Raw genomic sequence first — 14,712 nt, 5'->3', positions numbered from 1 at the left:
ATTTATTTATTTATTCTTCTGACTAGGGAAAATTACTTTAAGTACCTAAAAATTAGTTTTATGCTAAGAAGGACTCCAATCTCTTATGTATCTTTTTATTATAGACAAAATTTCATATTTCTCAAGCCATGTTCTAGATGCATATATGTGGCTGTGACACTGCCAGGCCCATACTCACATCTGAGTGAGCCTTAATTTTCACCTTAATTATTTTTTTTTTGAACCTGCAATTTGGCAATTACAGATCCACATTGCCATTTAAGAAATATAAATTAACTATAAATGGTTAATAAGACAATAATTCCATGTTTTTTGTAACTATTCAGAAAGAATTGACTTTCCACAAGAGCTGACTTGCCTAGAAACCACCAATTCATTTCAGATAGCTCTAGTGCAATAAGCTTGACAAAATGTACAGATTCTGAGTGGTTCATCTGGAATCAATAGCAAGTATGGACACTGTAGCTCTGAGAATTATATCCTAGGTAGTTAATAAATGTCAGAGGATTTTGATAAGGTCACTTGCATATATAAATAAAATTGAATTACCTTGTAACTGGATTACGTGACAAGGCTTATTAGGGTGTTTGGAAAGAAAAATGCTTATTGTTAGTGAAGCTAGAAAAAATAGTGTATGAGTGCAAGGTAGCAAAACACAAAGCAACTAAAACCTGTGGGGACATACTCTACTGGTTGTCACATTACCTTATTGTGATACTGCAACATCTGAGTGATAATTCTTATCTTCGGATGGTAATTCTTTATTGAAATAACTCTAAAAGTAAAAGAAATATATGATTAAAATAACATTTAGTTGGTGGGATATTTGGATGTTGTATCCCAGCACATCTACTTCACTGTGTTGTCAAGTCCCACAGTTAAAACTGTACTCATGTATTTTGCTGTAAAGCATAATAATCGAAGTTAAACATATGCAAAATTTACATCTAGTCAAGTTCATTTAACAAACATCAAGTAATAATAGAGAACAAACTTGAGGATTTACTCAGTTTAATGGCTTCATTACAGATTTTGCAGATAAAATAAAAATATTTGTTTTAGCAGCTTTGTTCAGATATCCCATTCTTTATGTTAAGCAAATAATACACTTGCAATTATTGTCATCTTTAGTGATTATCTTTGTTTCTTTGAATCAATGTAATCAAGTTTTCCAATGATAAATGTCTGAAAGGACATTTCATCCCCCCACCGTTATTTGTTTATAGTTTTTAGACTTCTATCATATTTAAACACCTTGAAAGATGATTTTATTTGACATGAATCCAAGTGCAAATTCATCTTCATTTTTTCTGCATTATTCCTAAGCTCGATATCGAAACTGATATCTGAACTCTGAATTTATAACAGATAGGTCTACTTCCATAATCTGCAGCTGTTACAGCTATTCTTCGTTATTTAATGAGGGTAACATATATTCAGCTGTGTACATATTGAAAATGGCTGGAAAGAAAATGCTGTAGAACTGAATAGACTTATAATGTGTTAGGAAGAGAGAATGAAAAAAAATGCAGTAAAATTAATGAAAGAAACAAGCCATGTTCTGTATGTACAAACTTAAGAAAGAGGGAAAAAAGAAGGTATTCATTATTTCAATTTACATCATCTTGTAAAAGGACAAAACATTTATTCCTACTAATTTTTCATTTCTTTCTGAATTATTCAATTAAACATTCTATTTAATTGAATTAAATGCATTTAAATGTGAGAAGACACAAGAGAATTCCAGTCTTGAAATTACACTTTTGCATTTTATTACATTTAATGTATTAAAGGTATTAAATGTGTTAAGAATGCACTAATCTGCAGCTGAAATACTTTTAATATATTTATGCAACTAACATGAAAAATATATATTTTTTTGCATTAAAACACAAAAGCATGACTGAAAAATAAAATTAGGCATATATAAGCCCTGCCCCTTCCACAGACACTCAGGTATCTTGCGCATAGTGAACTTTTTCTGTAGAAGTAGCTTTACTAAATTTCTTTTTATTTCTCCTATTTCCTTCAACTCCTGGAATGCAAACATTTGACAGACAAATAAAACTGGTTCATTGCACTGGTCAATTTTGTTTGAGAATTTTTTAACTGATCTTTGACGTTTTAATTTTTAAAAGGTCAGACTGGTCTCATTAAAACTAAGATCATATGAACAAAACACAAAAAAATGGAATGGCTTAGTTTTACTGTAACTCTAGCTGCCATCCACTAATTGACCCATTCATCCTCTTCCTTCAGAGAATACAGGGAGGAAGCAGGACAAGCTTTGGTGACCCCTAATATAATAAGTGACTTGTTAATCATCATTAAGCAATGTTAGTCTTCAGTGTTAAAAAGGAGGATGGAGCTTGGAGACCACTGTATCGTTGCTATCATGAAGTTCATACCTCACTTTCCCCAAGTAGTGTGATTACTTGGGATAGCAGATTTACTGAGGAGCAATGAGGTATGAGGTGATCGAAGGTCCTTCTGTCCCGTTGTCAACACCAGCCCTTGCAGGGCGTGCATTTACGTAATTTATTGTTGCAGCAGCACAACGACTTTTCCTTTCCTTTCACTTCTGCTGTTCCTGTGTGTAGTTATGAATACTTCAACTCTAAGGTCTACAAAATGACAAAGAGTACCAAAGCTCATGCTCCATGCAGCCATGTCATCCCTCTCTATGACATCTAGAAAAACTGAGTTCTTAAAGTAACAAACACAGCAAGCAATGAAGATCCAGAAGAGAGATGTTGCCTGCCAGTGGACTTGGAGAACATTAGTAAATTACTCTGCTGTAGGAACACAACAGTAATCACAAGCCAAATAACTGCAGCTGATTCTATTTTGGATGCACTAGTTTGAGAACTAGTACTGTAACATGACCTGTAAGTGGTTATAACAAAGAAACGGAAAAGATGCTACATAAAGCTTTCATGTCCCTTTTGAAAGGATGAATTTTTACCTACACCATGAAAATAGAGATTGACAGGCCATTTCTGAAAAAAAAGAGAAATTAAAACCTGTGTGATTCCTTCATTGACTTAGCAGAGAGGAATACATAAATTGTTAGTTGTTTACACAATTACAGTTAAACTATATTGGAAGAAGAGCAATCAAATATCTGAATATGGAAAGATACTGTAAATGAGAAAAAACGGCCAATATACAAAGTCCAAAACAAATACCCTGATTTCAAATTTCACTTTTGGTTCAGTTTTTCCTCTGATCATAATTTTCTCTTCTAATATGCTATTTATAAAGCAGCTAAATTAAAACAGTTTAGGCAGGAATTTAAGGGGTTCTGAGACAATCTTAAAATTTGCCCCCTAAAGAAAGCTCTGAAATGGTCTTCAGGATCATTTATCAGCATTGATCTTCAGATCAGCAATAAAGCTATGTGTGGCTATGGCCTATTTGAACACCAGAAGTTGGCTAATCAAACTTAAGAATTAAAAATTAATGACATTACCTCATAATATTGGAGGCATCTTCAGCATCTGGGTCAGCGCAGTATTTATTGGCAAGAATTAGGCACGCATCTGCTGACTCTATCTGAGACACCGAAGAAAAAGAAAAATAATTAGCAACCTCTGTTTTCAGCTATTTGTTCATGATAAAGTATTAGGGATTCCAACACTGCCATCCTGATTGTGAATGTCAGTTCATAATACTAATAAGAAAAAGTGTTACAAGACTTTATAAGCAACAGGGGTGATGGCAACAGCTTTCATATACACATAGCAATTTCTTGAAGCTTGTTAATGGTGCTCAGACCAGGTTGATAGTTCCATTCATTACTACTACATTGTATAAGCTAAAGCATAGAGGTTTTAATGGATATATCTTTTGTAATCAGATACTGAAATTTAGACCCCTAAATCCACAGGAAGTTCCTGTTATATTAGTACAGTGCTGCCACAAGTCCTGCAGTTTTGATTGGGAATTTAAGTATCTTCTTCTTAGAGACAGGAAGAGATGGCTGAACCTATGATTTAGAATCTGAGCACCAGTTTTCAGGAAGCACAAGGACGAGAGAACATATCTGTTCACAGGACCTCTATGTTCATACAAACCTTAGCCCTATTTAACTCAAAGCAGATGACAAAAGAATTTTTCATTGTATACAACCAAATATCAACACAAAAAAGGGTGTAACAGAGAACAAAATACCAGTATACAACTTCATGGCCATAATGAGAACACTGATGAACTGAAACACAGTATGTGTTGGGCTACTAAAGGTTGAGCAATTTCTGTAGCCAAACTGGACAGAAGACATGATTACTACTCCAGAAAGTGCTAATGCTGCATTAAAACCTTATTGGCTTAAGTAGCTGGTTTACATTCCATTTGAGGGAAATTAAAAAAAAAACTCTATCTGACAGATACAGCTTTCCACTTTTCTTCCTTTAACCTTCATGCTTTGCTTTAAAAGTACAAAAGAATTTACTACAGAGAATTCTAGACAATGAACTACCTCATTCTAACTACCAAATATCTTAAGTTGTATTTTTATCAGGATTCTAGAGAATAGAAAAAGGATTTGACTGGTGAAAAATCATTTTCTAATTGTTCTGATGAAGGTAAGACAGGAGCATTTTAAGCAATTACAGTAAGACAATGTTCTATTATATCAAACATTAATGTTAAATAGACTCTTGAACTAAACACCAATGAATAATTCATAAAGAGTTCAATAAAATGGCATATAATGTTTCTTAAGTCACAGCATTACTGTAGCTTTGAAGATCTAAACATATAAAGAAAACAAGGTTTATGGACAGATGGATAGATATTGTAATATTGTAATTTATTAGACAAGCTAATACAAAAGGGGAAAACATTTTTTGGGGAGCACCTGAATAAAAATATCACGTTTTAGATATTATTTATTAAAATAATGCAATGAGTAGTTAAATAAATGTCAGGTAGCAGGAGAACAGAACAAAAGAGCTATTACCTTCACTCTTGCCAGGTCATGGGGATTAAGGACTGAACCCTGATAAAATTCCACCTGAGTGAAGTGTCGTTTAAAGAGAGCTTCCAGCTCAAGGTTAGGGGAGATACTGCATCGGGAAGAGGAAGAAAACACAAGAGAAAACAAGAATTCAGTTTCCATAACTGTCCCATTTACTTCATTTATTTATAAACTGACCCATTTATTTATTAGGTGCTCAGACTTCTGCTGATGCTTTTCCTGTGGTGTAGAAACAGCATGCAGTACTTAAAAGACAAATACTATACTGCTTACACTTCCTCTCTTCTGTCTACAGCACGTCTGGCCCATTTAATTGTGCCACTCTGCATGTTCTTTCACACTGCATGTCACTTTCTCACAGATGTGAATCCAGAAGAACTGGTGCAAAAGTTTGAAAACATCCTCTCACATTTTCCATAGAAGTCATCTGCTAATGCAACAATCCTCTGCATGTACCTACCACTCTCAAAATGGTTAATTGCATCAAATAAGAGAGCTCAGTGCGAAATCACTAAAATCCAGGAAAGGAATCCCATCAGGACCCCTGTAGCCTGTAAGAACTAGAATTAAAACAAACAATTTTGCTGTGACTTTCTGTCTCATTTCATTCTGCCATAAACACACGACTAAATGGAAGAGCATCTATCATATAATGGGGAACAACCTTGGAAGTACTTTTCTTAAATAGCTATGTTACAGGTGCATGAGATCATTCTGATGCCAGATGTTAAATTAATAAGCAAATAAAACAGATATATGCAAATATTTGTTGGGGGGCGGGGGGGGGGGGATAAAAATAAATTAAAAAAAAACAGGCACAAATAAGTAGACAGGTGCTGAACTCCCTTTACATGCATATAGTTTCGCAGTTCCTATCACCATGATTTTCACTGTGGAAATTCACTTTCCTCTTGTAGTCCATTCCTGTTATTACTTAGAACTGGCAAAAAAGAAAACGAATAAAGTAGTTCCTTGAGGATATCATCTGTAATTCAATTCAAAAGGTATAGATAAGAAAAATTGTGCAAGTGCTGATTCTTAGTTTTCCAGCTTCATTTGTTGAATCATCACAAATGATCAGCTTTTAATAATTTTCTTTAAAAGGAATAAAAGTATAGAACTTGCTGCTAAATACAAAAATATCACTTATTCATAGTTTAAAGCACTTTGAAATAGATGCTATTCCGGATCAGAAAAGAATATTCACACTGCCTCTCTCCCAAGCACATGGCTATTTCTAACAGATTCTTCCATAGGTACACCTATTTCACTTTATATCACTTGTAAGGCAGAGCCTGTAACTACCATTAACCACCTTAAGGCATTCTTCCAAATCTCACATGAAAAAAATGCAAGAGACGTCATGTGTAGGTATGTATATATGGGTAAAAGAACAGTACCAAGTATGGTGACAAGAATTTCTCTTCTACCTTCACTATAAAGTAATGCATCACATTTGTATTAAAACTACTTCTATGCCTACATTTTTCTTTTTATAAATGTTTTGCAATACGAAATATGCACTTTTTCCTAGTGAAATGAAAGGTGAAAAAGTGTTTTCAGATAGCATAAGTTCATACAACACACAGCATTTTTCACTAGTTTTACAGATTTTACCAATTATGCTAGTTTCAAATAAATATTTTATGCTAAAGAACTCTCACATCTATTTATTTTCAATATACATTTTTTCTCTCATAATTACACTCCTATTTGAGATATCTAAACCACAGTTGACATGACTGGCTCTGAAGTCTTCTTGAAATACTCATACAAGTGGGCTTTGCAATACATTATAAAACAATTGCACAAAACTTATCTTTCTTCAAAATACCTTATACTGTTAAAAAAAAAAAAAAGGAAAAAGAAATTGCATATATTCATTTTAGAGTTGTTTGGAGTTTGAAAAGTCCTATATCTTCCCCCACAAGATATGACTTAATTCAGTGAGTTTTAGTAACCTATGATAGGACTTATATTGAAAATTTACTCACTTATGGAGAAAGACGATTTCTACATTGACATCATCCCTATCCTTGTGCAGGAAGTCCTTCAGGAAGTTGGACACACTTTCAAGTGTTATGTGACCACAGACAACTATGTGCCTGTTATAGAAAAATCAGAGTTAGTTTTGCAAAGAAAGTAAAACAAGCAAGAAAAAAAGCAAAGAAGAAAACAGTAATTTATTGGCCAAAAGAGTATTAGTCATCTTGACATTTCTCTAACACCCATTCCACAAAGTCAGAAAAAATAAAACATCAATTCCAAAAGGTGATTTGCAATTCAAAATACATATACATTCTCACCTGCAAAGATTACTATCAACAAACCATTTGGTCAAGCGTACTGCATATTTAAGAGCAAGTGGCATCATTTATATACATATTTATATGCTGTATTAACCAGTCCATTTCAGAGTCATATTTCTCTATTTCATACACTTTTTTTTAAAAATCTTTACTTCCTTTACCGAGAGATACTATTCAAAAAAATTTTTATGACATAACGAGACAACAAATCTCCCTAAAATTATTCTATATTTTTCCACAGTTAAAAGCTGACAGTTAGGCCAATGAAGGCAACGCCAAGCTTGCCAATTATAGGCCATAAGCAATAAATAATAAAAAAATCTTGCTGTAAGTCCTACAGGGAGAATACATTACAATAAGAAATTAATAAACACACTATTGCAATAGATCGCTTAAAGAACCAAAGCTTGCACATACTGAGGTTACAAAGGTTCCTTATACTCAACATTTTTCCATTTATACTGAACTGATGTATCTGACTATGCAAGATGGAAGCACATACCAACATATACATTCTTGAATTATACAAGAAGCTGAGGAAAAGGCCTAGGAAACTGCATTCTTCCTGACTTAATGGATCATTGTTCCTCTATTATTGTAAAGCAAAGTCCAAAATGTTCTTGATTAGAATATCCTACGTTTTCTCTCAGTTTCCTTCATGGAATAAACTCAACCCATATTCCATTACTCTGTTTTATGACAGATGGTGATTTTGATATGCCTAATGCTAATACTTCCAATTATCACGTTGCTTACAGAAGTCAGGAAGATGGTGATACAGACAATTACTGAACTAAGAGAAAGCCAACTTCATTACAGTCATACGGTCTACACACAAATGATTACAAAGACATAATTTCACAAACTTATACGAGCACTTGAGCTGCCAATCCGAAGCATGGTATTTCAAAGGGAAAAATTAGACTGCCCAACTCTCACTTATTTCACAATTATTCTGTGGACAACTCAGTAATGCAGAAACCCCACAGGCTGGAAACAACAAATAACAGGTGGCAGCAATGATTATTAATGTAACGGGCCTGTTCTTGCTTCATAATTTGGTGCTTGATGAAATGTGTGTGAAAGTTGCACAGAACTCATTGGAAAAAGGATAATGATGCAGAGCACAGAATAAATCAACAGCATATATCATGCAGTAAATAATATCACATTCACTGTACTGTTACTTTTGCATTGGTTCAGGTGGTCACTAGGAAAGCAAAACACAATATTATACCAGTCCAGCACACTTTATGGTATTTTTCTACTACTATCACTTCTATAAACAGCATAGGACAGTTTTAAAGGCTTATTTAGAAATACGATAATCTCAAACGCTCCTCCTGCACGAGTTCTCAGTGACATCACCAGGCCTCAGATATAATTTTAGACATAGTAACCATAAAAAACTTATATTTTTCATTCCTTTTGACAGGAAAAGAATACACGTTGATATGAGATATTTAACATAGGACTCAATACTATGAACTTTTATTGCTAAACTAGCTATCTGGAGTGTTAGCTTTGGATTCACCAAGATTTAGCTCAATCTTAACCTAAGATCTTGGTGCAGGAAGTATACAAAGCACTGCATGCTTCTCAGACTGTAAGCACTTACAAGCACAAAATCCCTAACTTCAAGCTTTACTGTTTTATGAGATAGTAAGCACAATATCAGAAAACAAGACAAAATATATTAGTTCATACCTTTTTGGTGCAAAGGGTCCCAGAGGTTTCTTCTGGGATCTTTAGAGTTTGGCAAAGTTTCCAGCAGCCTCTGTGCTGCATAAAACCATGCCTGCATTCCCATTCTGAAAAGCACCTTTCCACAGTTTCCCTAAGGGATCAAATCACCTGAGCTCCTGGCACTGCGTGTGCGTGTATTATTGTGCATACAGTCTGATCAGAGGATAATAGCCTTTAATATAGGGCAAGATATGATTTCAAGCACTAAGATTCCCACCCTACCAAATGGATGAATGTCCATGCATTAATGAATCCAATACATCATTGTAACTAGAATTTTTCAAGAAAGTTCAGATTCTGAAAAGACGTTCAATACCTTTGTGGCTTTTTTGTTGTGTTTTTTTTTTTCATCATTAAATTCCACATTTTGAAGATATGGACTAACCAATGAGAAAAACTACAGAATAGACAGAGTTTGTAACCCACGTTAATCTATTACAGAAGAAATTTTCATAGGATTGCAAGATTGCAGGATAAATGAGGTTGGAAAAGACCTCCAGAGGTCTTCTACTCCAAAAACCTCCCCCTAAAAAGCAGCTGCATTTGGAACAATAATTCACTCTTGCTATGATTCTCTTTCCGTACGGTTTCATACCAATCTGATTCAGGGAAAATAAAACATTTGGCTGTCAAATACACTTGCATTTGAGCATCAGGACTGATTATTTTGGAAGTGTCAGAAGGCATCTGCACCATGTGTTCATTTTAGCACTCTGATTTTGGGTTATTTAGGCATTATCCTTTCTTCCTGTCTTTGCTGTTCTTATATAGTGCAAGACAGCATCCTGAGCAGTGATTGTAACAAAAAACCGTCCTGGTTTTCAAACAATGTTTTCTGATGAGAGACTAACATTAATTTTTGGTTGGAAACTCCCACAAAGAAATCTCCTTTTACCATAAATTATATTTTTGCTTAGAAGTAGAAGAAATTGAAAACAGCTTTCCTATTTGCCCAGAGAGAGTTATTCAGTACATTATCTTAGAAAACTAAGAGAGTTTATATTGCTCCAATCTGTCCTGTGTATGATCTGAAGATTTATAGCTTCCTCTGTTTGTGCCAATAATCATTCCCTTTCCATGCACCACCCAGTTTTTGCATGCACCATGAGCTAAGGTAATGCCAATATATTGGATATCTTTTGCTTGCAGCTGGAGGTGCTTGGTAGGAAAATACTGTATTAATAACTTTGGTTCAACTGAAATGTCTAATCTCTGCATTTAGGTTTTGTTTATGAAAATCCTCAGAAGTAATACAGCATTCATCTAAATTATTATTTTCTTTTTGTTATTTAAAAATGAAATTTAGAATTTCCCCTATAATATTGAAAAGCAAACGTCATGATTTTAGACATTTTCATTGCCGATAAGTATTCAGGAGGACTACTACTTCTGTAAAGTAACAGTTGTCAGTGCAACTGCATCAGAGGTAAAATTTGGTTAATAGAAGCATGGAAATCCATACTACGCAATTGTAATGTTGCAAAAATCATATTTTACAGAGAATACAAAGCCTATCAGGGGATATATGTTATCAAGCAATGTGTCTGACTAATCCACTCTTCTCCCATATCCATCTTCCTAATGGTCATTAATTATCAAATACAGAAGAAGAGTACACATATAAAAAAATTATTCTACCCAGCTGAAATTCTCTACGGTACCTTATTTTTTTCCTCTCAAGTACTGACAATGAAACATCATCTAAAAATGCAATAGCTCCTTATAAAGTAAACAATATTGCTGATATAAGGTCCCTACCCACCACAAATACAAATAGTTTCAGGAAGAAAAAATGAAACAAGCAAAAGCTAAAACATCTAGAATTCCAACATGAGATAATTGAGAACATATGCTTAATCCATGTAAATAGCACTGTAAATGAAAACAGATCCACTGTGAACATGATTCTTCAAAAAGGTTCTTTACGTGGTTCTTCCTTCAGAGGACACAATACAAAATGTAAATCTTTTGCTTGTTTATTTTCAAAGAAATTATATCCATTTTATTGGAACAAGTATAAAGAACTTGAAAAAACTCACTTTAACTAGTCTGTCATAATAAATCAAAGATAATAAATAGAAAATTCTGTTCAGCATTCAGTTGAATACACGGTGTTCACTTGTCAAGTAACGAAATGATATATAGCACATATTGATCTAGATGTCTCTATAAAACTATAATATTTATATCAAATACATGTGCTCAGATATCTTTATCATCTTTCTGCTTAGTTTTCTGATCATACCTTCAACTATCAACCATCTCAATTCTTTTTTTGCATACCAGTAGCAGACTGCTGTGGTTGAAATCAACATGCCCTTCTAAAGTCTAAGTGTTTTTTTTATCAACAAAGGACAGGTCTCAGTCACTTTGTCTTCCTAACAGAAGTCAATAAATGGCAACAGATTCTGTAGATATGATCTTCTTGTTTATCTGTTAGATCAGCATTCTTTAAATATACTAATGTATAACACATTGCTAGCTGCTTGTGCTTTTATGAGTTACCCCAATATTAAGATACTATTAATTCAGTTCAATTAAGTGATAATTCTACACTTGTGCTTGTGTCTCCCCCCCATTAGTCAGTTAAACACATGCCTTATTTTAATATAAACTCCTCTCTCAGACTAATACAGATAGAGTAATAAGTGATGTACAACCATGATTTGATGTTTTTCCTCACAGAAGACTTGATGAAGCTCTAAGGACCACTTACTGTTAATATTGGCTGTAGCCAATGTGTACAGTGAGACTTTCAAATAGCCAGAATAATATATTACAATATTTTAACCATAAAAAACAAACAAACAACAATAACAAATCTTGACTATTACATATATGACAAAAGCAAATACTGAGAACCATCCACCTGGAGTAGACACTTTTGGACAAAAGAAAAAAATAAATATTTTTAAAAAAATCTGTCTTTATCTTAACCTACAAGCTTTTACTTTTTTCTGATTCTCTCCCCCATCCCACTGGGGAGGAAAGGTGAGCGAACGGCTGTGTGGTGCTTAGCTATCAGCTGGGTTAAACCACAACACCATCTGTAAACTATTCTCTCATAGAAATTATCTATTCTTTCCAACAGGTTCTGCACTCTTCAGATTCTTTCATACATTATGCATGAAGAAAAAGGAATTAGTTAATATCAGAAAACACTCAAAAGTGCAAGATATACATTCAGTATAGACTATACTATATAGGTCAGTGGATCATACATCAGATTAAAATAAACAGAAAATCATTAATGTCACTCATTTAAACGTTACCTCTGATACAGACATGAATTTACTGTGTGATCATTATATGTATTAAGAACCAAGAAGAAATCTTTTCAATTTCTTAAACTCAAACTTGTTAATGGGCACAACAAATGTACAGCCACATACAAGACCCTGATTAGTTGTGAATTACGACAGCTACAAAACTGCGGCAAGCAGACATATATATTCAGGTTTCAGTCTTGCTCAATGAATATTGGTGGTATGTCACTGGCAACACTTAAATGCTAGAAAGTGTTTTTCTGAACCACACAGAAATAATACAGAAGAATTCTGTTATGTAGGTTCTCAAATATTTCATGCCCACCAAAGTGAGATTTGTACTACAGAAGAGGCTTATAGAGTGCATTTCAGTGACTTTATTCCTGAATAAATGGCACACTCCTTTGTTTAAACTGCATATTACAGTGTGCATCTAAGTCTGTTTGCAATAGCATGTTCTCCTAAGTGATTCACTGTGAGCTTCTTTATTTCAGCTTCCTTGCTCAGGTACAGTTAAATGAAATTACCTTACGCTATTATGTTCTAAGAACTTGTGCAACACTTGTCTATAAAGCAAGTTAAGAAAGAAAAGTTAATATTCTTAGCTTGATGCATGCCTATGAAACTGCGATAATAATAAGAAAATACAGTAATTTGTTTCTGCTGGGGTCTGGATTAGATAAGAGGCTTCCACCAATTTAAAGGATGAAGACTCATTCTTTCATTCAGTCTTGATGGTACTATCATCCCTATCTACAGTACTTCTACTTTCATAAAAATACCACAACATTAGACACAACACAGCTGTATCACCATGAGAAATTAGTGCATAATTTAGTATAAAAAGAAGCAGTTAAAACTGTTAAATGTTACTGCATATACAAGAGGTCCATACTAGAAAACTTGTAGTGCAACACAGGAGTAAACCATACCTCCACTGTTATCATCTCACCTGCAAACAAACTTTAATCTGTTGCTATAATCACACAAAACCCTAGGCTTCCTTGTACTATTTTGTGCAGCAGGTTATCAGACATCAGACACACCCTGTTATTATTTATGAAATTCATTATATTTTCTTCTGAATTGATTGTTATGCTTCCACCATTATTCTTCTTCAAAGTTGCCTTATGGGTTTTTTTGAATGCTCAATAAGCCTTTATAGACAATGCAGAAGGTAGCAAAGGCTTTAAATTTTTTGAGTATTTCATTCACGGCCAGAGCCAGTGCATTTCTTTCCACTGAAATCACCCCAAAGTGTCATGACTGATTTTCTGCAAGAGCACCTGAGAGGAAACAAAGAAGTCACAATTCCTTAAAACTTGCTGATTAATTCACCAGTTCTGGCATCACATGTTCCCTTTCGTGGAATGTCCACACTGAAAATCATGGCTTATATATTTTGTGGAACATGGTAAATCAGCAAATTTATAGAACAGAGTCAGTCTTTCTTGGGACAAAATTTGGACAGCAACAACTGCTACTTTGATGCCTAACCAAAAAAGCTTTTTCAAAGTTTAGGCAGAGAGAAAGAAAGAAGTTGAATTTTTTTACACTTTTAACTAGAAGTATAAAATTATTCAGGATCTGAACGTGACTTGAGACCTAGAAGACTCTTTAAAAAAAAAAAAAGTCATAATATTGTTATATATCACTTCCCACACTTCCCTTCTTGCTTTCGCAAGAATGGATATAGTTTAATAAGTATGCAAAAATGAGGGGAAAAGTCTGTCCTATTAGTTCTATCTGTCAGTCTACTTAACACTCATCAGATTTTCTTTATCACTAAGTGAGACTTTATTTGAAACAGTGGGATTAGAAGAATGGCTAGCAGATGGGAAATAGAGACACCCCTGGGGATCATAATGCAATCCATGTCACATTCTCTTATTACAGTCTCATCCCACTGGAAAATAGTATCTTACATATTGTATCAAATTATTTAATATAATCTAATGTCACTTTCTTTGGAGCTATGTCTCTCATTACTGTTGCAAGTGGACCTTTGCCAAAGTATTTGGATAAGCTTAAAAAAAAAAATTGTTCTAATTTTTAATCAAATTCAAATGTCTAATGAATCCAAGATGGTCTGTCAACTTAAATTATCTGTTTGTCTTTCTGTTTACCATATCTATCTGTCCACAGTTTTTATTTTTCTCTGTGAAGTTTAGTTATTGAATCCCATGTTTCCTTCTGGAAGGAATCTCTAACAGATGATTCTTCCAATTGACATACTGATGATTTGCTAATTTATGGCTTGTAAACTTCAGAAATCTGAAGAAGAATCTGCTTCTCTGGGAAGCAGAGCAGATCATGAGAGAAGGGAAACAGGAGATTTGAATAGCTTATGCAGTAAAGAACCGTGATGGCATTAAAATACAATGTTTAATCTTGAACATTAGAGTAATGT

At 33.9% G+C, this 14,712-nt stretch overlaps 1 protein-coding gene across 30 annotated transcripts in view; it reads right to left on the bottom strand.

Moving 5' to 3' along the window:
• Positions 1-14,712, bottom strand: part of KCNMA1 (potassium calcium-activated channel subfamily M alpha 1) — a 475,240-nt gene that overhangs the window by 137,984 nt on the left and 322,544 nt on the right. For all 30 annotated transcript variants that reach the window (XM_067000555.1, XM_067000548.1, XM_067000549.1 and 27 more), the window contains 4 exons: positions 6,976-7,086; positions 4,964-5,069; positions 3,473-3,555; positions 706-775 (listed from right to left, as the gene is read on the bottom strand). In XM_067000555.1, coding sequence (XP_066856656.1) covers positions 706-775; positions 3,473-3,555; positions 4,964-5,069; positions 6,976-7,086 — 370 coding nt within the window. The remainder of the gene's footprint in view (positions 1-705; positions 776-3,472; positions 3,556-4,963; positions 5,070-6,975; positions 7,087-14,712) is intronic.

Source organism: Anser cygnoides, chromosome 7 (assembly GCF_040182565.1).
Source record: "Anser cygnoides isolate HZ-2024a breed goose chromosome 7, Taihu_goose_T2T_genome, whole genome shotgun sequence".
In the NCBI taxonomy this organism is placed as follows: Eukaryota; Metazoa; Chordata; class Aves; order Anseriformes; family Anatidae; genus Anser; species Anser cygnoides.
Note: the sequence above shows the minus strand (reverse complement) of the source record. Positions and strands in the feature narration are given on the sequence as shown.